The 27,753-nt window shown below is 39.1% G+C and overlaps 1 protein-coding gene across 1 annotated transcript in view; it reads left to right on the top strand.

Annotated features, from left to right (window-relative positions):
* LOC139730827 (major facilitator superfamily domain-containing protein 6-like) overlaps positions 1–27,552 on the top strand; it is a 37,287-nt gene extending 9,735 nt beyond the window's left edge. The window contains exons 2-6 of the mRNA XM_071641700.1: positions 10,622–11,713; positions 12,062–12,438; positions 12,905–13,028; positions 26,380–26,541; positions 27,230–27,552. Of these exons, the coding sequence (XP_071497801.1) occupies positions 10,648–11,713; positions 12,062–12,438; positions 12,905–13,028; positions 26,380–26,541; positions 27,230–27,552 (2,052 nt within the window). The 5' untranslated portion in view covers positions 10,622–10,647. The remainder of the gene's footprint in view (positions 1–10,621; positions 11,714–12,061; positions 12,439–12,904; positions 13,029–26,379; positions 26,542–27,229) is intronic.
* Positions 27,553–27,753: the final 201 nt, after the last annotated feature.

Below are 27,753 nucleotides of genomic sequence, written 5' to 3'. Positions count from 1 at the left end.
AAGTATTCTATAGCATTATCGTGCTTTTCCCCCAATCATTCCCATCCAGACTCATTTGATATCCGGCCAAATTGAACATTTCAAGCATATTAGTAATGTTATACAGTCAAGATATAACCCTAACACCGTATATACATGATACCTTCATCCTAAAAGTAAAAACAAGAGAAAAAAATAATAACTGAAAGCATACCATTCCACTGCTGCAAGTGTGCCTATCAGCAAAATTTGACAACTTTTCATCAGCTTTAGGGGTAAGTTTTTGGTAAAAATAGGCTCAGTTTGCTGGCATAGGCTCATTATGATTAAATTATACCCTGTAAGCAAACACATTCCTTTTCCATTATTCTTTACTTATTGATTGATTGATTGATTGATTGATTTATCGTTAATTGATTGATTGATTTGTGTGTAATAAGCGAGGCATATGAAAATGTCAGTGCAATCTTCAATCATTTGAAAAAGACTCACAGACATACACTCTCGACACCCTATCCCGACTACGAAATATATATATACATATATATATATAAGTAAAAAAAAAAACAAACTTTGAAGCGCTTCTTGAGTAAGCAAACATGAGTGCTGCCTGTCTACTTTTCAGTCTGTACTTATTTTGTCTATATATGTTCATGTATGTTTGTATAGGCGTGATTCTTCACTAGCCGGATAAGAATTCATAAAAGCTGTTGTCGTCGCCGCTATGCCCTGTCCTTGAATGCTTTTTACGGTGACTGATAGAATTTGACTCGAAAACTGATGACAGCCATTCCGCCACCCCAACGGCATCTATTTTCATCTGCGCTTCCTCCGAATATCTTTTCCTTGAGGGAATCGATTTTTCTTTTATTGATACACAAGATGTAAACATTTTGTCGCGATGACAGTAAGAATTGCGGCGAATTTCATGGCCGTATATAGGAAGATATTCTTTCACGTTTTGGGGCGGAAGTTATTTTCATCATGTTTATGCTACAGTATATGGTTCGGTGGATACACAGGCGAGATATTTATGACAACTTTGTTTACATGGAAGATAGCGAACAAAAGCGCCGGACATGATTTGATGCGTTACATTTGCGGGAGATTTTTTAAAGATTTTTGCACTGAGAAGAAAAAAATTGACTGGATCATCACACTCGCGTTTTGAGTAATGCAAATCCCTCATAATGATCCCCTGAATATGCATTTTTCAATAATAATGATCGTTTTTGCTTTGTATTACATATGAATAACCATGATAATGAAAATGCAAAAATGATGATTACATTGATGATAAAAGTGCCATAAGAATAAAAGTAACAGTCAAGTTAATGAAAGTTGATGTTTTGAAGATAGTGATAGGTGTTACTCCAGGCAGAGTAGCAAAACGTTAATGACAATCAGAATTCCTACGTTTGCGCATTTCTGTCATATGCGCACGTATACGTATGTTACTCCACATTTTAGCGATAGTTGATAAAAATGAAAATCATAATTATGTTCGGAAAAATTCAGTCGCAACTTTGCCTATATGCGTCTGTTATTTCGTCGGTCAATCAGGTGAAAAAAAAATCAATGAAAAATTGATTACACTAAAACATATTTAGTCTTTGGAGGCAACAAGACAAACGTTTGATATCTTTACGTCTGCATGTTATTTTGTTTTTACGTGTTTTTATACAAATTTATTCTGTTATTCATCTATTTTCATATGTATGTATACATATGATTATTTCGCATCATGTTAGTTTCATTTAATCATTGAATGTCTTGTTCACCACATAACCACAATAGTCATGCGGAATTCAGGTTTTGCTGATTTTACCGATCGGATAATCGCTTATGACTACATTGTCGCCTGATCAGTTTGAGTGCTATAATGATTCAAAATAACTCGATCTTGAAATGATCAGTTTTCTTAGTATGAAGATGAACAAGATGCTTAGAATGACGTTTTTCGACAACATATGAAATGTTAGAAATTCTATAGAATGATTCGAATCTGGTGATGATGCACTGGCGTTACGATCGGATGTTGGCAGACCAGGAAATTCTATCCATTATCTTCGTATCAATTATTCAACCACATCCAATATTCCGTCCAGAATTGATGGCATGACCCAAGACTTAATCCGTCTATATATGTCATGACTTTGATCATTTTTTATTGCACGGTGTTCTACGAATGCCAATCATTTATCACTTTAATGATGACAGCTTAAATGCATCTTCTCTTTCTCCTCTTCCATCGTCTATACTTTGATTTTTGTTCCCCCCCCCAACAATGAATTCATCCTATGTTAGACGTCATCTTTGCAGAGAAGATGTAAAGAGGAGGAAGAGTCAGAACGCAGTTTCCTGCCACCTCCCCCTTCTCTCTCATTCTCTCATCTCTTTCTCTCTGTTTAATTCAATTCAATTCAATTCATTTATTTTCATTCTTCTTTTTCCAAAAAGAGCATAACACAGAATAAACCAGGAATTATATCACAAACGTATACATTCGACTTTGCAAAGGATAAATGATACAAATAAAGATATATGCATGCATACTGGCAAAAAAAAAGATACAAAGTTATGTTTCAGTTAAGAAAAAAAAAATGAATTGAGAGGTCCACTAAAAAGCAAGCTTGTATATTGTGAACCACTCAAAGGAGTGGTTCACTCCATGTTTACCTTTCTCGTACCGGCTCTTCATTTTATGTCCCTACGTCAACCCCAGTTTCCCTCTATAATCTTTACTCCCTTTCCTCTTTCACATAAACCATAGTTTGTTTGTTGAGAGAGGTTTTTATTCTGTGTTTCGGATCTCCCCGTAGCGCGTTCCCCCCTAAAAAAACCGAGCCCATTTTGTATGGCGCAGTCACGTTTGTCTCCAGTCTCATTCGTCATTCGGTCACGCAGGACTTGTGTTTAAAATATGCGCCCGACTTACGACTCTCCCGTTGCCCCTTCGCACGTCATAGGTCTGTAAACCACTCCGGTACGTATGTATACTGTATCATGGGGTGGCCAAGGAAGCAAAGATAGTGTTTAAAGGTATAGCTACTTACCCTCGCGTGCTATTCCTCACAGAAAATATCCGCTTTCTATTGTCATAACAACTCGTCAATCAAACGTACCTGTAATTTCGAATTGTGCCATTGCAAGGGTGTTTGGGCCTCTTTTTCATATCTACGACTTAGACTTAATCGAAATTCAAGTATAAAGCAATCAAAAAGGAGATAATACGTTGATTTTATTTTAGGTGTGAATTCTTTATTCGTTTATCATAATTGTTTTTTAAAAGCAGATAAAATTTAAAGACAGTAAGTGAAGGGAAATAACACAGCAACAACATTCGCCTGTTAAAAGTGACACGAAATTGTCATCATAAAAACATAAGATTCCTTGCATTGGTACATGACCTCTGACCCCCGTTCTACAAGTTATCCCATATCATTAAACTCCCCCCCCCCCATGGAGTATTAAATGGGCAGGATGTAATATATTCATTAACAAAGTTAATGATGGAGATATTTCAAAACGTCCAAATATAAGCGAAAGATTATGTGCATCAATGATGCATCAAAGATGTGCATCAATGATGCATTTTCTGATAATGTATAAATGCAAATCGCGATGACAGCGGTAGATTATTAAGATTTAAGTGACACACTCTTGTTTCACTGTCATATTATCAAGTATTAATGGACCTTTATGAGAACATACAAATATACGTGTATAATGCATAATACTGAATCGAATTAGATTTATCGTCCAATACGGAAATTCATTGTTCAGTGGGTGTTATATCTAAAGAGTTTGCTTCTAATTTATAACATGGAAGTAAATGATATCGTAGTCATCTCACAACGGTGAAGAAATTGCCAAGATATGTAGTGTGTTTTTACAATCAATGCAACAAAATACATTCAAGATTGATATGTTTTGTGAAGAAGTTCTTCGAAGTCTAATGTAAATCGTAAACCATAAAGGCCTTAGCATCAATACCTTGTATATTTCAGTCATAATGAAATACAATATACTTGTCATTATTATCATAATTTACGTCAGTTTCTGAAACAATGAATTACAAGACATTAATAATAAAACTTATTTGAATTCAGTTGGACTGACAATATTATTACTTATACTTAAGTCAAAAAATTACAACGGTAAGAGGGACCTCTTAAATAGGCTGCGTAATGAATCTGAAGAACAGAAACATATACCTTCTAAACGAAAGAAGAGAATGAATTTAGAAAGAAAGAAAGAAAATAAGCCTGATAATATAAAAAAAGAAAACAAATCTCGAGTGAATATATAGTAAATTCATGAATAAGTACACATATCCCCACATAATATTGACATAATGTCTGTCTGTCTTTGTGCTCATGTTGTGCGTGCTGTATGTGATATACTCTATCAAGTAAGACATTTTCTCTGAACACTACTTTAATTTCGAGTCTCCACCCAATAACTCTTGTTTTATTGCGTTCTTTGGTCTTTTGTTTACTTGTTCTATAGTTGGATTGAATGGGATTATTTCACCCGATTCATGTGATTGCAATTACATTCGTAGTTGCAATACAGTCATGGATTTCAACAATCTCTATAATCTGTGACATTAGCTCCTCCTCCTCCTTCTCCTCCTCTACGTCCTCCTCTCAAACTCGCAAAATACTGACTTCCCTTTCGTTCTTTGCGGCGATGCTTATCGCCAGTCTATCGCTTCATATCGGGCAATCGCGAGTGGATCGATAGCGGTATTCCGTCTAGGATACCCGCTTAACTGGGTCGAGCTTCAGCGATCAAATATTTATCCTGAAGGGACTTGCAAAACGTGCTTTGATACCCCTCCTCCTTTTTAAAGGGCTAATCAGCTCTCCTCTCCTCTTAATTGTTGTTGATGCACTAGCAAACAGATACTATCATGTCTATGGAGGTTGAGATGTGTCTACAAATATTTTTCTCGTCAGTATGGAATTGCCATAATAACAGCTGGTCTCCTTGGATTAGTGCTTCTACAGTGTTCAAGATAAAAGATTAAAGGGGATTCTAGCTTTTCCAAAAATGGTGGCAGTTCAGCTTCCACTCTTCCACGCCCTTGCTCACAGTTCGTGCTCAGTGAGAATTATTGGGTTGATACTGTTAATAAACTGAAAAAAATATCATGAACAGGTATATTCCCTCACTGAATGTAGGCCTTACGTGTGTTACTTACCGTAGTTAATTTTACTTTCTTGTTTCCATAGCTATGTTCGGGAGATGTTAATTCGGCTACTTGTCAATAACACAGTCGTGACAAGACGTTGTTGTTGTTGTTGTTGGTTGTCGTTGTTGTTGTTGTTGTTCTTCTTCTTCTTCTTCTTGTTCCTGTTGTTCTTTGGATCTTTCGTTTCAACATTTCACCTTCAGCATTTTCCCATCAGTATTATTTCTATGTTTCTGGAAATGTGATTTATATCCACTATAATTTCTTCTCTCCGTCCCCAAGCGGAACGGATTTACGCACACACACACACACACACACACACACACACATATATATATATATATATATATATATATATATATATATATATATATACATGGACCAGTATGTCCGTTCACGGTGTTCACATTAGTAAGCATGCTTCCAATCGTGTTCCTTCTCTATATGTCTACTTATCAGTGCATCTATCTCATGAGTGCTGTTATAGAGTCATAATGTGTTCCGTTCGGTGAACAAATCCAATTTCCTGACATGTTACCGGCTCAGGATCCAATATGCCTTATAATGAGTACGTCATCCTTCCCTCACAATTATGGGGAAAAAACCCGAACAAAATCAAGACCAGTAACACGAATCATATTCCCCGTACTGGAAAAGTGACCAAATCTACCCAGAAGGACGTGAATATATTAGTCGCATTACTGAACTCGTATACGACGAAGCGGCCGGTAAAAAAATACACGGCTTGCAGCCTTTATCTCATTTGCGCGGTATATTATATACTTTTGTGTTTTGGAGAAAACCTATATTCATGCAGACGGCTAGCATATCACACTGTTTTACTGCTGTTTGTCACAACGCACCATAGGAGGAAAAAAAAGAAGAGGAACGAAGAGGCGGTCACAGTAGGCGGGTTTATTGTGAGTGACACAAACAGTCTCCGTGGATAGGTTATGGTGGAGAGAACAAAAAGAGACAGAGAAATGCATGGTAGAGGAATCATAGATAGATAGAAAAACGGATGGGAGAAATGAAATATGACAAAATGCAACGTTTTCGACATAACATAGTACTTTCCGCCCTTTTTTTCGAAGTTGATTGAATACATCTCTGTCAATCGTTTTTCCTTGTTTTGAAAACATAAACCATGGCGAAAAAGATGAACATAAAGAGACAAACAGACAGACAAAAAGGCTGGATAGTCTGAGTGCGTGAGAGAGCAGGTGCGTGCGTGTGTGTGTGTGTGTGTGTGTGTGTGATAGAGAGAGAGAGAACAATTCGGACATTGATATATTAATCGATTTAAAAGCGAGTCTCGTTCTCCTAATCAATCACAATATGTAACTTGGTAGCATAAAATGTCTGCAAATGAATTTTCTGCTATACGCAACAGACAGCTCTGTCGGTCTTTAGTTAAGATAAATAGAGGATATAATATAGAAACGCTGCAGAGAGATAAATGTCAAGAAAGATCATGAAGCATTTCAAAGAGCTGGATTTTTAACGTAAGAATAAAATGCAAAAACAGCATTTGAAACGGAAGTGAAAAAGTGGTCACAATGAGCATCTGTCAACAGGTACAATGCAGATTCTTTGTCTAATATCTGAACCAGCTTTAGATTAGAGGAAAGGAACATCCTCACAGGCAAAATCATTTATAGACAGACAATCCCTCCTCCCACTCAAACACCACACACACGCGCGCGCGCGCACGCACACTGAGATACTAGTAGTAAGCAAATAATCAACGTTGGTGAAGGTGATGGGACAAACTATCACTTCCGAGGCAATCTGGATGTAGCTATCTTTCCGAAGCGCAGCTGAGGAAAGATAGCGTACATATTCAGATCGCCGAGGAAGTGATAGTTTGTCTCATTGCCTGAAACTAAAAGTTGATTATTTGCTTTATATTCCACATCTAGGGTCCTAGAAATCCCCATTTTATTCCACACCTGAAACCGTTTTAGCTGTCTTTAGGTATCCTTTAGGGCTTAGGCTACCTGTGCGCGTAGATGACAAAACAACGAATTTCTTGCGCGCACCGCGCGGCACCGAAGTGAAAGTGCGTTGCACTGTGTACTATCAAGTGACCTAGGTCATATGATAGTCCACAGTGCAACGCACTTTTATTTCGCGCGTACTCATCTTGCATTAGGACTGTGTGGAGTGTGTGGAGATCAGCGAAACAAAAGGGACTATCAACATAGAGTGTAACGAACTTTTCTTCTCACGTGATATGATGGGCAAAACTACGCTTCATCACGTGATCACCTCTGGACCAATACTATTGCAACATTCTTAGTATGTGGAATATAAATATATACATCTGAGCAAAAGACTAAAAGCCTTGACATTTGATAAAACTGATTTGCCTCATTTTGGTGCCCATCATGACTAGTTCAATAAGTACACTCCTATTTTGAGATGCATTCATACTTTATACCTTTACAATGTCGTTACGTATTCTGGACACATTGAAATGTTTTATAGTAACTCATTAACTGTGATTTCCATATTAAAAGTTATCTGCGTTTCTTTCAATCAAACATCCATAGAGGATTTAGAATGAATTTACATGCAGATCCATCTACATCAAAATAATCTCTAATTAACCGGAAGTGAATATGCTTACAAAACAATAAGAAACATACGGACAAAGAAACAAAAAACAGCAACAAACAAACAGGAGGAAATGAAGTAAAAGGCAAAAACAGTTTTGTTAAACAGGAAAGCCTTCGTACAAGCTGACCACATATCGCCCGATATGGCTCAGTATTTCCAATTATTGGTGAGCACCGCTGACCGGCCGAGTCTCAGGCGTTTCTTCTGATTATGATAGATGCTAGACACCTGATGCCGGAGGATCCAATCATCATCAGAGTCACATTTGCTCGCGGCGCTCCGATGCCCGTTCGAACTCGAATCCTGTCTACGATCATAACACGTTATACGAGCGTGCTCGTTTTCATTCACCCCGTTTCGCCATCGCGTATACATTTCGGGGTGTGGAAGTGTCGGTATAGAGAATGCTTTTAAGACACTCGATACAAGCAGCATATCACCTCTTGAGGTGCGTTCAGCATAATGTGACTGAATAGTGAGAATGAGGTATGATTATTATTCAAGGTTGACAGAAGCGCCAACTCTGCAACAAAACAGAAATGTAGCATTAATAAGCAATGTAGAGAGATGATAACACAAATATATTCATTCTATACAGCTCCTTCTGTTCATCTTGCCATCAACCACCTCTTTATCCCACTCTTCTCTCACACACTCTATTTATGACACGGAAACTTCAACTCTTGCAATTGATGACATGGTTGATGAGCGCGATCATTACTTGCACAATTATGCATTCCAACTAGAAAAGCACTCGGAGAGCACAGACCTCCGCCAACTCATTATTTTCCACCTATATTATTGTGATTTCCACCTTCCAAAAATACCAGGATCCAGACAGTGATCCGGAGCACAACTAAACTTTGATCATCTTCTGTTTCCTACCTGTCTCAGTACATATTTTTCCTGAAAATTCTATCCTCATCAATTCATAACTTTTTGAGTTATTTCAAACTAGTTATATAGACAAACAAACAAAGGAATAGGCAAACAAACCAACACCGGTTGGCGGAGTTAACGAAACATTAATGGTAATATAATGACAACGATAACAACAACAGTAAGGTTAAACGGATGAATGTAAGGAATATACCGATGATAACAACAGCCATTAGTTTTGATTCCCTAAAGATACGCGTCGGAGTTATAAACATTGATATTGTAGAGTGACAAAATATCACGTTTTGAAAGAAATGAACAATACACGTCCAATATTGCAAACATTCTAAATGGTTAAGATGGATATTGGCAGGGGCAACGGAACGTTCCTTACAGTGTGCTGGAGGGAGGGGTGTCAAAAGGTAGCGGTCCAATAGGCGGTGCTCCCTTCCCCTTCATTTGATGGGAAAATTCTCGGTCGGAGTAGAACCCTCTGAAAAATCATGGCGGGGCGGGGTATTTCATCGATTTTTTTTTCAAATTGAATTTTGTTTTAAAAATTGGCTAAAGAACCAAAAGTGTGCGGGGACTGCAGCCCCCCCCCCCTCTTTAGCCACATATAAACTAAAACATGTGGCACACACAGAAGCCGAGGAACGGGGGGGGGGGGGTAGACTGCACACTGTCCTGGACTCCTGACACCTCCATTCCGAGCAGCGGCCCCACCCAACCTTAAAAACGTCCGCGGCCCCTGATATAGAAAGAGAGTCCTGTTCTGTATAGTGTGGTGTTCCGTTTCCAGTCTCGAATTAACCGAACATGTCCCAACTGTTCCTTTCTTCTGATGAACTTACTGTGCAAGTCTCACGAGTCGTAGAGCAGCAGCAGAGTAACGATATGAGGATTATTATACCACTTGGTGGTGCTGTGTGTCCTAAGCACGGTAGTGGGTGTGTCTCCTTTGCTAAAAGAAAGTTGTAAATATTGATATAATCCTTATATCATCAAAATATTCTATAGTGTTTCATTACTCCCAAAGTCTTCATAAAACTTACTCATCCTTCAAGTCGTTTCCAGTCTGTTGCCTTACTCTTTCAAGTCACACGTATTACCGGTTGTGCTTGCAAAACAGTTGAGCAGGCATAACAATTTATACCGGTACATGCACATGATACCGTCATCACAACTATGCACATGATTGTAGCACGCATTTACAATTTAATACAATAATACGGTGTGCTCATTAGTGATAAGGTTCTGCATTCAGTTCCTAAATTTCTGAAGTTTCTTAATCATATACAGTGTAAGAATGACCATTTTGACTATTTTGAGTATCATGTAGAAAAACGAGTTAGGTACAATAAACAATGATAAGTTTACAACAACTGAATATATCATAGTATATATAATACTTTTATGACGTATACTCCTCCAGGAGACAAATTAAGGGTGCACGTCACGAGACCGACACCCACAAGTCATACAGCCCACGAGTCATACAGCCCACGAGTTATACAGTTCACGAGTCATAAAGCCCATGAGTTCGACACTAAGCATACAAGGTCCGCGAGACCGACACATTAAGCCCCGTGTTTTATCTGTCGAACTCGTGGGCTGTTTTTACCTAGTGTCGAACTCATGGGCTTTATTTGCCTAGTGTCGAACTCATGGGCTGTATGACACGTGAGCAGTATGACTCATGGACCTGTTTTCAATGTCGAACTCGTGGGGCTGTATGACCAAATGACTCGTGGGTGTCGGTCTCGAGGGATGACCCCCAAATTAACAGTCATAGTGTAACACATAATCAAAGGGAAATAGAACCTGTAACAAGCTAACAAAAAACATCTGCAATCACCTCATCACTAAAGATTCAAAATAACTAAAGCCACTGTGAAACTTGATTGATGTTATCTTCATGCTTCCTTTCTTCGTCTGCAGATTCCTCTAAAGCCTAATCTACAAGAATGTACCTTCCAGAGGATAACACTCTTCCCTTCGAGGCCGGGAATGTGGCCCCACCCCTCCACGGTCCTCCCTCCAATTCTGATGACCCGGAAGACAAACAGAAACGGAAGCGATGTGCAGCACACATCGACGTTAACCTGCTCATGTGCAAAGCTTTTTACTTCCTGTTCTACGGTGCTTACGGCAGTTTGTATCCACTTCTAGCTGTGTACTTCAAGCAGCTCGGGCTCAATGCGTCTCAGAGTGGTCTTCTCATAGGGATCCGCCCGTTTATCGAGTTCTGCGCCGCTCCGCTCTGGGGTGGACTGGCGGACTCGTGGCGGAAGGCCAAAGTCCTCTTCCTCTTCTCGCTCTTCGCCTGGCTCATCTTCACCGAAGCCATGGCGTTTATTCGTCCAGCCAGCTCTATCTGCATCACTGTCAACCGAACCGGTGATGACAGTCATATCATCTTCGTCAGTCAGGTGTCCCGCGACGGTGGCGTCCACACCTACATGGACTTGGAGAAACCCGGAGAAGGAAATGAAAACGGGCTGGTAGTTGGATACCAGTCCGACATCGACCAACCTTTCGACAACAGTGCTGAGGTAAAGGGTTACCATCCTTTCAACTCCACTCGCAACGGCGAGGAACCCGTCCATCGATCGTCGCCGACCACCATCAAGTTCGTCAGCGACGACGTCCGCGGCGTCTTTCTCCTCCTCCTCATCATCATCGTAGTTGGAGAGTTCTTCAGCTCACCGACGATCACCCTGGCCGATTCGGCAACACTTGGCTACCTCGGCAGTAATCGGCTGGAGTACTACGGCCAGCAGCGCATGTTCGGCTCCCTTGGGTGGGGCGTCTTCATGCTAATCGAAGGCATCCTGCTCGACCAGACGAGGACGAGCTCTCACGGATGCGGAGTCAACTATTATATCTGTTTCGGAACTTACGCCGTCCTGATCACGTGTTCGTTTTTCGTAGCAATGCAGTTCAAGTTCAAGTATCATTCCGACGACGATCACAATACGGAGATGTCCAAACTAACCTACAACAAGAAAGAAGGACAAGTGACCATTGGTGGTGAGTTGTTGCTTTGTGTTGAGCTAGTCTTTGTTTTTGGTCGTGCTGTTTTGACTGGCACACTAGAATAACGATGACATTTTTACCATCAATCATCATTCGCTAAAAGAAATGAAGGAAGTGTTTGGATAATTATTTTACATCTTTCACATTGTGCTTGTTGAAGAGTGTTTTGGTTCCCATAAACAATGTCACAGTACCCTTGTCACATTATCATATTATCCGTGAAGACCTGAAAGATTAAAGCAGTTAGATGACTTTCAATGTGGAAGGTATGCTCTTTTGAAAGAAAATGTGTTACTGCGGTGGTGAGTAGAAACCTTTCATGCTCTACCCTCATCATTCTAGGTGATCCGAGCGGCGAAGGGCCTATGTCGTACGGTGCCGTGACTGAAAGTCCTCATACTTCGGGCGAGGGAGTCCAAGAACCTGTCGCCGCAGGTTCCACGTCCGGTGCATGTGGCACATCACAAGACCCTGGTCCAGGGTCCCCGTCCCTGCCCGCCGAGGATCCAGCCGGCATCAAACAGGTGTTCCGTATGTTCGCCACCATCCGCTACGGGTCCGTGCTCTGCGTGGCGTGGTTCGCGGGCTTTGGTATGGGTCTTCTCTTCACCTTCCTCTACTGGCATCTACAGGATCTCGGCGGGCCGCCATCTTTGTTTGGTCTGGCCTCTGTCGTCAACCACGTGTCGGAGATCCTAGCCTATTTCTTTAGTCACAAGGTATGTCAAAGTCGAATGTCAAGACGTCACAATCCATCATAGTATTTTTACTAATTGCCTCATGGCCTTGTCCACATTGATGTTTTCACATCTACCATAGATGGACTTCTCTAACTGTTTGCATCGAAGTTTTGTCTTATTTTGCTTCTACTGGATCTGTACCCATCGATGTGAAAACGTAGTAAAAATAAAGAATATACATATACATACATACATATATATATATATATATGAAAACCCATGTTTTCTTTGCTCAAAGTTTTCACTATATATATATATATATATATACGCTATATATATATATATATATATATATATACGCTATATATATATATATATATACATATATGTACATACATAATTATTGTTATTATTACTACTTATCATTGTCATTATTATTAGATTATATACACAATATATCAGTATACGGATAGTATAAAATCATTTATTCATCTATTTGTTACAGATTCTGCAAGCGATTGGCCACATTCCGGTGTTCTGTGTCGGTCTTTTCTGCTACTCTATACGATTCCTCGCAATCTCCATCCTAGACAACCCATGGTGGGTTCTCATTGTGGAAACTCTACAAGGTAAGCGTCGTTGACGTTGGTGTTGTTTCCCCGCTCAACAGCTTGAGGAATATCTCTAATCAACTAATAATGATGGTGATAATAATGATAATGATAATAATAGCAATAACAATGATGGTGAAGATATCATAATTATTGTTATTATAATCATTATCATTATCATGAGTGTTATCAACATTATTATTATTGCTATGATTATTATCAACATTACTATTATCTTGGTGTTATCTACCCGGGGTAGCCTCTTCAGTGTTAACTGTTCTTTCATATAAGGCCTCGCCTTTATTGTCATAAGTAGGTAAGTTTGGGGGATTCAGGAAATTATATAGCGCTGTCATCTTTGTGTGCGTGTATAAATGTGTGTGTGTTTTGTACACTGCAAAAAGTCCGGTGTTAAATAGTGAACACCGAGCTGGTGTTAAATTTTCGGTGCTCATTTATGGTGTTAAATTAACACCTCCGGGTGTCATTTCCAAATTTTAAACTGTTTTTTGAAGAGTTTCTTAGTAACTGTACTTCTTGTTGATTTTTAATTTAAACAAGACGATCAAGAATTTTACATTAAGATACTAGATTTTTGAAAAAATGTGAAAAATAGATTTACACCAAAGTAACACCAGCTGGTGTGGTCTCTTATTGAAGCTGGACGGGTGTTAAACCATTGATATTAACACCAACAAATATCAAATCAACACCATGTGGTGTCATTTTTTAATTAACACCAGTACAGTGTCAAAATAACACCAGGTACAGTGTCAAATTAACACCACGAAGTGTCAGGTGAACACTTTTCAACACCATCACAGTACATTTTTAACACCTGTGGGTGTGGTCCTCTATTGAAGTTTGATCGGTGTTAGATTTAACACCCGTGGTGTTAAATCTAACACCGATGTTTTTACAGTGTATGACCGCGTATATCAGAGCATACATCACACAAAACAAAACGAAGCAGAACAACTGTTTCGTTACATGCCTGCCACGAAACTTGACTGAATAATGCTCTACCTGTATCATATTTGCTGAAATTGTTTCATACGGTATGACAAACTTTCCTGTTTTGATATCAAGTGATTTATTTAATGAATGAGACTTGAGATGCAGAGAAAGGCAAAACCAGACAGATTCGACGTAAGGACTAGTGTAACAATAAAACTAGAGCGTGTTTTTACTTCATTATTATGGACTACATCATGCATATTTTGTCATCTTTGTCATCACGACCATGAGAGCAGCTGTTTGTCATAGTAAAATATATCGAAATCATTTCAAAGTGTTGAAGAGTGCATTCTGTCGAGGCGTACCAACGACAGAGCAGGTGTACATTCTTCCAAATATAAGGTAAAACCATAATGTCAAGTCTTGCGTGACAGGAAAGATTGGACAATATTATGCAGACGACACTGAAATAACAAAAGAGAGAGCATTTGTTTGAAGTTGCATTGGAAATGCCAGCTACCGTACCATTTACCGAGTTCAAGAAAATACTTCGTGCTTACGCATTGTGGAATCCCGGTGCACCGGATTCAACAAGTGTTCTATGACATAGAGTAGACGCAATGTGTACGGTGGATGGCGCCGCCACCCCATCGCGAGAAATAGCGAATAGACATCCGATGAGGATTAAACTGATCAGGTAACGCGAATCTTTAATCAATGTGGCTCAAATAAGCTAACCCTCGTCGTCTTACCTCTCTCGAGAATGTTCAGCGGAACACTTATCCAAGCTCTGTTTGATCATCTGCGCCCTGTTTTCTGGATCGTGATTTGTGGATTGGGTGTAGAAGTGTAGGCTCTCGCGAAACATTGCTGCTGGTGAAGTGCGCTGTTGAATTTCAAGGGGAGACTGGATGGTGTGTTTTGTCTCTATCTAAAGCTTTGAATATTGACGAGTTTTTAGACCCATATCCTTTTGTCAGACTGCATTCCAAGAATGAACATTTGTTTGCTGTCAGCTCTGATTATTTTAAATATAATTTCCATTCACAGGGTGGATAGCCCTTTCAGTACTAGAATGATTTTCAAAGGGGTCCGCGTAAAAATACAATGGTGTACAGGGTTAAACAAGAAATACAAATGACATAAATAACTATATACAACATACACTGTATACAAATAACATCAAAATTACAACAAATTAAAACAAATACAAATTACGTAAATAACTATATACAACAGTTTGATTATAATGAGAAGAAATCCATCTCATCGACCACTTGAAACACTCATCGTGTCTAGAAAATCCTTGTCATGGTTTTTGCGTCTCGAACATACTTTACTACGAATAATAATATACAGATAAAGTCCAATAATATCAAACGATATCCTATGCTTCACGATTCCATGCTCAAAAAGCTTCAAGATCTGCTTGCACAACGCTTCCTGACTGCTATACTTTCCATTCTGAGAAATCTTCGTCAACGTGATATGATCTCTTCACCATGTTGACAGATACAAACAAAATCATCGCATAAAAATGGGAATTCCCAGACGTCTGAGACGCAGAAAGAATACATAATGAAGACGATTTATGACAGGGACACTTAATACAAAATCAATAAGGGATTCAGAATTAATTCTGGAATATGAATCGATTTATTTTTTTCAGCATGAACCTTCATTTGTAGTGTTGACAAATTCAAATTCATTTTCACAAAAATAGCTGTCATAGTATGTTTTGACAATTTCTCAAGAGATCCCTACATATAGCTCATGAATGTAATTTCACTAAATTATACAGAATTTAGACAAAACTTTATCTACATCAGATTTTAAGCAAGACAAAAACCAAAACTTTCATCAATTTTCTCTTCTCTGAAATGTAACATGTCTGTGAGGCTTTTCTTACCACCGTGTATATAATTTGCTGCTCTCTTGTACGTGTGAAAAAAAAAGCATAAAGCAAACTGACATGATGTGAGCTTTAACAAGATAGTAGAATATTCACTTAATTTACGAATTTCTTTTCAAGAAACCAAAGTATAAGTTGATTTTACATACAGTGTCGAAAAGAGACGTGACTGACACGTTGCAAATGCTTCATTTTACTTGGTAAATTATTTTGAGTTGCGGAGACGGGTAAAATCAGTGGATGCTGGAGGCGTTCTTCTTTTTTTTTCCTCCAAGCCATCTAAAAATTCATGTTGAAGAAAAGGAAATTACGTCTTGCCATTGCTCGAGGACAACATGTCATCTTTGTGGGATGTACCTGTAGGAATCTGAAGGGCACGTAAAATGTGTCAGCATTGCTGTTAGCAAATGGAATGTTTAAGGATCCATTAGGCTGAGGCCTGTGAGGCGAATGAAGTTTGTCTCTTTTTTTTCTTAATGCATTGACTGGGGCCTCGCAAGCACCTTGCGTGACGCCACATGTAAATCTAAACCAACATGGCGTGTTTGCTTTCTAATCGATCTCGAGCTGGCTGGAGAAGGTATATCTCTCCCTCAATGTCCATCGATTAAACACCAGAATGAGTGCATTCATCAAACTGCATTTCTCGACGGTATCATTTCACGATCTCGTCAAGAAAATAACACACCACTTATACACTCGATCTCTCCATTAATCTGATTACTCGACTATAATGTTTGCAGTCGCCACCAGAATGATTCGTATCTTGTGTGTTTAGCGTGGGTTTCATTTTTCTTCTCCTGAACTCGGTGTAGATATGTTTTTCTCATGTTGTGGCTGCATTAGAAGGCTGGTGATAGCGCTTTGCTTATCTCGATGAAGAAATCATAATTTCTTTACGCGACAAACAAAAGTAACTGAGTGCAGTTTATGTTTTATTTGATAGATATGACATAAAAGAATTATAGAGGGAATCGAGAATTAACATGAATGAAGTCTGTGGTTGTCGATTCTTTGTAGACAGTTATGGGGGAGGGGTGGTCCAGTGAAACGCAACATGAATGATTGCTGCTCAAACTAAGAAGCTAAGACTTCTTTCCTTCGATTTTTCTCATTTCATCTCCTTCGATTTGTCGTAGAAGAGAACTCATTCGTGAAGTAAGTCTTTCATGTTAATATTTTTGTGCCATCCTAGGTTCAAATTAAATCATCTGTATTCCCTTCGCGGTAACATTATGTGTAGCGGCTCTGATAATCATATCGTTTGAAAATTTTGATGATTTGGATTTGGGATTTCGATTTAGGTTTTCGATTTTTAAAAAAATGTGTGAAACGACATAAACGTCATCCTACGAAAATTGCCCATTAAACCTATATGTCCCATTATTGGAAGTGGTTTAATCTTTTCTACAAGAAGCAGAGGAAGAAAACGTAGACAAAATCCACAGCCACAAACAGCAAGAATGAAACACTGAATTAAGAGTGAATGAAGAATGCTCCTGCAGTGTACAGACGTTTCGCTCACTCTCATCTCGTTGAGTCAAATACCTCTGTCGCAGTACGGGACAACATGGCACGGTGCCTTGCGATGTTGATGTGACCTCTGATTACAGGCTCAGAATTGCTCTTTCTTCCTCTATGTAATTGACGTCCGCAAGGACAAAGACTCGAAGGGATTTAGGGATTTTCTTTTCGCGAATTCTGACTCCTTGTTTTCGCTGGATGCGCGCAAGATGGGACGGGGCATCTCTAGGGAGGACGGGGCCTGTCACAGCATCGGTAAACAGAGATGTTGACCCGGTGAAAGAAAAGTGTCCGAGAGATTTGCACGGGTGCGTGCATCACTCTAGATGTAGGAGCTGGGAAAATGAAAGAGAATAGTAGCCCTTACCGGAATCTCTCTCTCTCACACACACACACACACACACACACACACACACACACACACACACACAAATAAGTTTTACTACATCAGTGATTTATATACTAGTATACTGTCGCTAATATTTGTTAGAATACGAGTAGGACCTACATGTTGGCTATGCATCGCAAAGTATTTTAAACGTGATTTTGACTACTCGATGACAATATACCTGGCTATTGATATAAACAGCCGTTCATAAATGTCATGGCGTGTTTTTTTTTTTCAACACTTTCGATAAAAAAAGTCTAATATTCGGTCTGACCGTTAGTGCTATCAAAACAGCCTTCCGAACTATGCCATGAGACAATATGATTTAATAATAGGCCTTAAGTGTACTGTATGGAGCTCGAAATCCATGAAAAGGAGTTCCCAGCCAAATTGCTTTGCAAATTTCTGACAACCCGACACTATTGAGGCCGGCATGTATTATTCACTCAATCCATCTTTGCGCCGCGTATGTGTGTGAGATGAATTCAATTCTGAAAACAAATATCCTTTCATTACCTCACGCTCGGGCAAAAGACTCCTTTAGAGTAATATCGCCAGGAGCGCCTCGTGCCAACGTCAAGTCAGAGAGCCCTGCCATATTGGGTTGCCTTTGAAAGGTATCGTGGAGAGAAGAAGGTATACTCTTCAGCTGGATCAGGCCCTAGCAGACGATACGACCCCGAGGAAAAGGTCGCGTGTGCAGTGGTGAAATTTAGAGGCGCCACCGGCTATGGTGTCGAGAGGCGCTTCCAACATCATGCCATATGGGTTCGCGTCATTTATTCGCGATATATAGAAAACAATAATAATTTCGCGTCTCTTCTCATGATTATGGAAAGTTATATTTGGTATGTTTGATGGCCATGCATCTTAATAAGCCATGGCGTGAGATTCGTGGAATATGTGAATCCACTTGCGTGCAGATTTAGTCTAAATTGCATTAATTTATCTCCATATACGCAGCAAATTCGACAGTTACTCCATGCTGGTTAAATTTGCGGTGCGTGAATATCATAGCTGATAGGATGAGGCAAGATATATACATTCATTTTTTTTTTAACCCCCGAAAGGGATTATGTCTGAGACGATGCACCCGTTAGGATACACAAAGCGGTTTCTCAGGGTGTAATCCATAATGCAAAGCTGGTATTTCAGCATTGATTTTTATGAAGTCAATTGATATTCAGCGCAGGTTGCCGCCTCGACGTGGAGCGCGGTGGGGTGAGGGCTTTTCGAAGATAACTGACAGCGTGGCTTGCGATTAGGTGCCGTCAGGTGCATGCGAAAAATGGATCATCGCCCGGAGGAATCGAATGATGTTGATTGCCATGGTAACGGGTCGTATTAACATAGAGGCTGGGCGACACAAACAGGTTAATGATAGAATAGGACCCCAGCTTCGGGTTATCTTATTTCTCCATGTGTTGTGCTCTGGGTAAGTTTTAGGGTGTTCAAAAGGGGGAAAAGTCTCAAGTCAATACTGACTGTCGACCCAACAAGACAGCGGTCTGGTTATAGGCAGCAAAGTAGTTTTGGTAATATGATAATGAAGAAAATAATTTATGATTTTGATATAGTAGTATGATGAGCATAATATACCACGAGGAACAACGATCAATGATAATGATAATAATAATTGTAATCATGATCATAATGAAGACAATTGCAGAAGTACAATGTATATCAATGATGAAAATGATACTACTGTAGTACTACTGCTAACAAAAATGATAATAGTAATAACAATCATCATCATCATTATTATTATTATCAATGTTATTATCATCATTATTATTATTACTATTACTACTACTATTACTTTTACTATTATCATTATTATTACTATTATTACTATAGTCATTACAATCATCATCATTATCATCATGATCCTTTCCGTCTTAATAATTATTATCGTTGTCGTCAAAATTGGTTTTCATTTTTGTTGTTATTAGTATTTTTCCTATCACTGTGTTCATCATTACTTCTATTATTCTGTTATTACAGACATTATCATACAATTTTAATATCACGCATGACGTCAGTGGTGATAGTATAGAACAGGAGGTTACTGAGACATCGGACACCAGCCAGAATTAGATTGTCGTCACATTAATTTCCCAGTATCGTATAATAAAATCGCTAGTCTTTACCTGAATTTAATTCTTTTACTTTCTGCTTTTTCCTTTATATATCACCATTATCTTCGTATTCCTTTCTGTCCTTCTCGAATTTCTATCAGACCTTAATGAAGTCCGATTTCTCGAGTCTTCGAGTTTGATTAAATTTCCTGTTCTACAAATTACTGTGTTTTTTTTTTCCTTCTGTGCCCAGTATTTCAGTCAATCCAGTTCTTTGAATTCGCCCGCGACATAAAAAATGATAGCCTTTTTCAAAGCGAAGCTGGAAGATAATTTTTGGGATGGGAGCGTAAGATGCATGCAGCGAAAGGCTAAAATTATGCATCGATGTATTGATAGAATGTATATATATATATATATATATATATATATATATATATATATATATACATTCCTTTCGGAAACATGCTGCGAATAGTGATTACATCCCTTTCAACAAACAGTCCTGTATACACTGGAGTGGGGAATAAAACTGCGTCGCCAATAGATCTTGTATATTTTGTAGAGAAAAATTATTGATTTATTGGTCATCAATCTTACAGCGAATAATCTTGTCTGTAGTCAGCAAGAGAGCTTGCTGTCTAATGAATAGAATCAATATGTGTTCTTGATCCAATTCTCAAATGAAGAATTATTGGATTATTGATTGTCACCATTTCCTGTTTATCGCGTCAACCCTTTGTAGTCACAAGCAGCTTGTAATATCTTGCTAATAATGGAAGTATCTTGTTCATGGCTGTCAACCATGGACTTACACACATGACAATTATGTATGCGTTATTTAGTTCGCAGTTATAACGACCGTATGTGTATAATGACGTTGAAGTTATGGCCATCACATCTTATACTCGTTATAGAACAACACTTTGCCACACCATCACTCACAACCTCGCAGAGCATGAATGTTTTATCTGTGACCTCATCACACCCGCGGCGCGTATGTGTAAATCATAACGATCATGATGGATATTCTTTATCAAACATATAGTATATGGTTATGCATAATTCCTTTAGAGCTTTCCAGAGTTAAAAACAAACACAGGAGAAAACAGCCAGTAGGGCGCGAGTATCTCGACTATCTTGAGCAGGAAAAGAGCAACGCCTCTTCCGCTGCAGCCGGTGAAAGTATAAAGTGGGCGTCGAATTTACATACGAGGCCGCCCGAGGAAAACAGCAAACACCTCAAGACGAGTAACGCGTTGCTACCAGCACCACCCTCAAGTTTTACAAATTCTCCTTTGCAATTCGTCCTCCTCATGCACTATCTCTCTCTTCGCCTCGCCATCTCCCTCTCTTTCTCTCGGTAGCATAGCTAGATAGCAAGCTAGCTAGCTAGCTAGATAGATAGATAAGTAGATAGATAGGTAGATAGATAGATAGATAGATAGGTAGTAGATAGATAGAGATAGATAGATATGTAGGTAGGTAGGTAGTTAGATAGATAGATAAATAGATAGATGGGTAGATAGGTAGGTAAGTAGGTATATATAGATAGATAGATAGATAATCTAGGTAGATAGATGGATAATTACGTAGGTAAATAGATAGATAGATAGATAATCATATAGATAGGTAGATAGATAGATAGATATATGGATAGATAGATAGATGGTAGATAGATAGATAGATAGATAGATAGATAGATAGACAGACAGACAGATAGATAGATAGATAGATAGATAGATAGATAGATAGATAGATGGGTAGATAGATGTGCCCCTTCTTCCTCTCGTATTCATACATCACGTTGTATGAGTGAACATGATGCGGGCATTCACTTCCGGGAAGGTTATAAGAGGAGCCATTCGCGGAGCGTGCACGGGCGAGTGCTTCTCAATTAGCGGCCTGGGGATTTATTCATGAGTTCTGGCGACATTTACTTGTGTTCTTCTTTTAGGGCCTTCCGGCGTGTGAGTAGATTGAATTCAGTCACGACTGCAAAACGACGCTCAAAGAGGTCCATGTATTGCCTCAGTGACAAGCTGCGCATTGTTATAAAATCAGCGGTCTCATTACCTTTGAGGATTATTGTTTTGAAATGTGGGGAATCATTATGACACGATTTGTACGTCCTTCAGATAACCTAGTAAGAGAATGGAACACTTCTCATCTATAAAGAAAGTATGTGGTAGTATCGTTTCAATACAATAATCATTGTTTCCATAAGGCTCTCACTGTATAGTGCTGGCCAGGATTGATCAATCGCATTGTGTGAATAATAAGCGCGTGATCAAAAAATAACGAAATACTATTGGAAAATATTAGCAGCCATGTATGACTGATCAAAAAATTCAATTATAGCCTTGGGCAACAGTTTTCACCTTGCGTCACTGCATATCAATTCATAATGGTATCACTTTTGCACTTTTCCATGAAAATGGGAAATAGATTGGGACGCATTAATAAGCTACACGATCCGACTCTGACGCATCGGCCGGAGAACGGAAGTGCGAAGAGAGGGGAGTTACCTCTCATTCTCTTCAGCGACAACCCCCCCCCCCCCAAAAAAAAAAGACAACAACAACAACAAAAACAACAAATAACAAATTTTGTCTTTGCGGGCGTTGCTCGCGGGATAAATAAGCAGCTGTTAAACTTGATCAACAACAGCACGAATCCAACAATTCAAGATAATCATGACATAATGTACTGTACTTTTTCTTTATCGACGTCGAGTTCGGTTACTCTCCAGTGCCAGCAGACCAAACACATGAGTCTTTGTTGTTTCCATTCTGAGGAAATGGCTGAACATACATCATTTTTTTCATTCATAATTTTTTTTTCCATTTCCAGCAGAAACATATTATCAACATTTGACGGAAGTTGAACGCACAAATTATACATTACAATGTACAATAAAAGAAAGACATAAATTTGCAAAATATTGAAAGTATAGGGACATGCTGGAAATGGGGAGGAATGCTATAAAGCATGCTTGATGATTTATATGTTTAGAATAAAAAGGCTGTGAATATTCATGACGCGAATTTCGTGACTCAGCTCATTTCGGTTTCATTCAATATTGCGGTCGAAACTTTGGTACTCATGTCATGCAACATTGCAACTGATATCTGTTCATCATTGCTCATAGTACACTGTTCTACACATCAGGCAGTTACATTAATACTCAAGCCTACCAGATTTTTCGGCGACTATATTTTTTGCCATGACAACGTCATAATAATCCCAACGGATGAAGTCTGGACGTCACGAAGATTGTCGTCGTCTGCTGCTGTTCAGTTTTCCCGCCTCCCGTAGGTGGCATTATCATCGAGCGGAAAAATAATTCATTATGCAAGGGAAAATACAACAGTAACGGCCAAAAATAGGGTCAGAGATAGGCAGAGAGACCGGCAGACAGACAGATAGACAGACAGAGTTCGTGGGTGGGGTGGAGGGCAAGACATGGCATAAAGCAATACCGGCCCATTATAATTGCCATCGAAACAACACTTCGAATAGAGAAACAGGAAAAAGAATAGAAAATGACACGTGCCTGAAGTAGACCATGTGGTAGGAGAATGGATAAGGAGACAAGAGGAAGAAGAATAAAAAAAAAACAGAATATTATGGGAAATATCAGGAAAGAAGAAAAGGACAGCTTGGAAAGAATATTAGAGGTATCACAATGGGCATCTCTCGGAAATCCGTACTGTATGCCACGGGTCACACTGAAGCAGGATTTTGATATTCATCCTTTCGCACGATAAAATTGCTTTTCCACCTACCTACATTTTGCTGATTGCGTTTCATATCCACGAATAGCTATCAATAATTCAATCCGCTAATCTTTACACAGAAGTTGACCTTGCAGAGTTTATCAAGGTATACATCGTGCGTCGAATCAGATCACACACAGACACAAACACACACACACACACACACACACACACACACACACACACACACACATACACAAAGACACAGACACACATACAGACACGCAGACACAGACACAGACACACACACACAAAATACAGAGAACGAAAAAAAGTTGGTTGTAAACTTCTGCATTGAAACTATAAGTTGACGTGTATGCTGTACGTTGCATCGCATTTTCTGACACTCTCTTTCTCTCTTCTTATGTATCTAATCTACTCCTGTCTCTTTCACTATCTCATCCTTTTTGTTTCCCTCGTCTCACTTTACCCTCTGGTAGGGATTACATCACTTTCATTCTTCGAGTGCGCTAACCCCCTGGAATATATCTTCCCTCTTACAATAGTCACTTTGTGTTTGTTTGTTTTTTTTTTTTTTGGGGGGGGGGGGGGCGGCTGAGAACGGAAGGAGTCTCGGAGAGGGAATCTGTTTGTTTTCTTCTGTGTACACGAGTTCCACGCTTCCGCTTGTTTGTAATTCCAGCGGCTATCGGTATCAGATGACCCGTACACCCGTCTGCACGGATTGCGCGCTGTAGGCCTACTCCTGGAAGGTACTGTGTACTCACCACGACACACTGATTCCTCTACGCTCCCTGTTCATTAGACACTCTCGGGATACTCATTGTAATGTCGATTAGAGCAGCGACCAAGTGAGATTGTGCGAATACATCTTCTGAAGATATTAAGCTCGTCTGCCAAGTGATCGGGACAAACACGGACCACGGTCACGAAATATGACTAAAAGTGAAAACGCTTCGACAAGTCTTGCATAATGACTTCATCACAATGGCAACGAGGAACGCCTTCCCATTGGTCGACAAAATCGTGACATTGGGCGAGGAATTTTTATCCCTCAGCTTTACGCGGGATGTCCTGAAGAGGCCATTATCTAGAACGTCTGTATTGGGCAAAGGACCCGTGATTTGTTTAAGCGTGCGTTTGTGTGCGTTTGTAGGTCCATCTGTCAACATAATTTCGTTCTCAATGTGATTGATGAAATAGCACGATTTACTTTGACTACAAGAAAGCAAGACGCCCTCACGCGAGTGACCATTGGGCTCTTTTGATACACGTAAATCAACGAGAGGGTATGCATTTACATAACCACATACACTCAAGTTACCTTGCCTCTAAACAATCACACACACACACACACACACACACACAGATTTGTACCACAGCATTTCTGAGAAAATAGATTTGACTTAAAAATCCATTAATAATCAGATTGTTGATGGTAATCTTTTATTAAAGCAAACTAAATACATGTAGTGGCAAACAATGTCATCTTATGTTTAACCTGGATTTGAATAAATACATATCTTTGATCATAACAAGAAAAACATAAGTCATGAAAATTAATTTCTTTCTATGTACAGTTTGGCTTTATCATAATCATATCTGTTAAGAAAAAAGGAACTCGGATGTGTTGATGATATTTCATTTTTTTTAAATAGTTTTTAATCATTAACAAATCCTCTGATCAAACATTGAATGGCAGCCTTGTGTTTTATTAAGTGCCATGTGGATGATGGGAACAATGCTAACGGAGTCATTTTTTATGTTTGACTTTTCATCCATGTTCGCCTCGACCGTAACTCACGTTGACACCATTAACGACGCTGAAATGTTTGCCGCATCGCCCGAGTGGAAAAAAAATATAATAATAAAAAAAAACACTTGAAAATCACACCAAAAAAAAAAATGGGGAAAGGAGACGGGCAAAAATTGTTAAAAGAAGGCTTGCTCGTGCTGTATGAAACCACCTGCTTTAAGTGTTTGCATAATGCTCTCGAACTGTCATTTCTCGTTAGCAACCCCCTCTCCTCATCCTTTTGACATTAAGGTATCAACACTGCGTCATCTGTGACATCAATCTGTAACAGAACAAAGTGTCTGTTATTCGCTCGTTGCCTTACGATACATTGCTTTATTACGCATACAGGTTATTCACATCGATTATCATATGTCTCTTGTACGTGTCAAATTAATGATGATTATAGCTTTCATTTGAAGATGGTAAAAAGTCAATCAAATCGAATTCACCAAAGTAAATGTCTGTCTCCTCTTTTTCTTTCCTTCTGTAATACGTATACGTATAACATATCCACGTCGTTTTAAGAAGTAAAACTCTAACTACGCCAGTGGATCGATATCTTTATGTTAGAGATGTGTAATGAAAATTGTTGAAATTGTGTGAAATATGACTATGGCATAAAATACGACACAGAGGTTCCTGTATATATTACAACGTTTGAGAATAATGCTGAAAATTAAGGAAATATAAAGCAATGCCGTGCAGACAATAAACAAATCAAATCAAATCAAGGCAAAACAAACTGAGGTTAAAAACAAGGCCGACTTTTTTTTTCATCATCCTTTCAAAATATCAATCAATCAAGCATCCATATTATGTTTGTGACCAAGATTATAATCTGCAAATTGGCACCGCAACTTCACATGTACATGATTCTACACACTAGAGTATAATACTATGTATGATACACGTCTACGTTCTCCACTTTTCACTCATCGTTCTTTCCTTTCATATTATTTTACACACATGCAGGTTTGACCCATGCCTTAATCTGGGCCGCCTGCACGTCTTACATAGGGCTGGCCACGTCGCAGAGACTTCGCTCGTCCGCCCAGGGCATCCTACAGGGCACGCACCACGGACTAGGGCGTGGCTGTGGTGCCATCTTTGGTGGGCTCCTTGTTAACGCATTCGGTAAGAATTTACAGCACTGATAGACATCAGTGATTTACAGGCGTAAATTACAAAATACTAGTAAAGGAAAGTAGTTTTGTCATATTTTTTTAAATTTGTGAATTAAAACCGAGGATCCCGACGTCATTCTGTCTGTTTAAAAGACCAATATGATGGAGAGTATGATTCGTAACAAAATAATCATTATTACCATTGATACAGATTGAATAATAAAAGAAAATAAAATGAAAATAGAGTATGATGATCATTGTTCTGAAAATAAGATATCAATATATCTACCATTTATTGTAGACTATTGGTAATGATTTGTCTACTTATGATATATATATACATATACATATACATATATATATATATATATATATATATATACGTGTGTGTGTGTGTGTGTGTACTGCGAATTTACGTAATATGAGAGAGAGAGAGAGAGCGAGAGACGTAGGACATTATGTTGTCCATTTTGTTGTTCATATTTGGAAATATTCCATTGCTCCCTTCTACGAACAATGTTCCAACTTTTGAAAGGCACTGACAAGTACAGCAATAGAAGCTATTCAAATCACAAAATAAGCCCATACAAATCTAAAATTTACAATACCGGTACTTCTGATTGCTATTTTTGCATTGTATAGTTGAGACGGGTACACCAAGATTTCTTTTTCTATTGTTCATTCGTTCTTGTATACAGGTACAAGGGAGACTTTCCGTGGGTTCGGTGTGGCATCCCTGGTGGTACTTGTTATCTTCTTGGCGATGCAGTACCCAACCTACAATGAGATGAAGTCTGCCTCGACCACGAGCCCGCCACCAAGCAAACCGTCAGATGTTCAGCCCGTCCTGACATCGGCTGACCTAAGCCCCATTCCTTACTCTGACCAACAGAGGGAGCTATTGGATGAAAGACACCGAGACGTGGAGAAGGGGCCCGGTGAGCCAGGGTCTGACGAACACACGCCACCTCAAGATTTGCCGACCTCACAGACAGACGCCGAGAAAAGCGAAGCGAATTAATGATTGCAAAGAATGTTTCACGCTTTCATAGAGATATTTTTTGACAGCTTTTGTGTTAAAAGTAAGATGAAAATAAGGAGAGCTTCCGCTATATTTTCATTTCGATAAATGCACAGCCATGCAGTGTGAATAGCGAGGGACGTTCTAGTACAACGTAGTTGCAATTTAGATTTTTATTTTTAATTGCCTAAGGATTATGAA

This window comes from Diadema antillarum, unplaced genomic scaffold, assembly GCF_040938485.1.
Source record: "Diadema antillarum isolate AM-2024a unplaced genomic scaffold, OU_Dant_1.0 seq00000338_RagTag, whole genome shotgun sequence".
Lineage (NCBI taxonomy): Eukaryota > Metazoa > Echinodermata > Echinoidea > Diadematoida > Diadematidae > Diadema > Diadema antillarum.
This window is presented reverse-complemented; position numbering and strand designations above follow the sequence as displayed.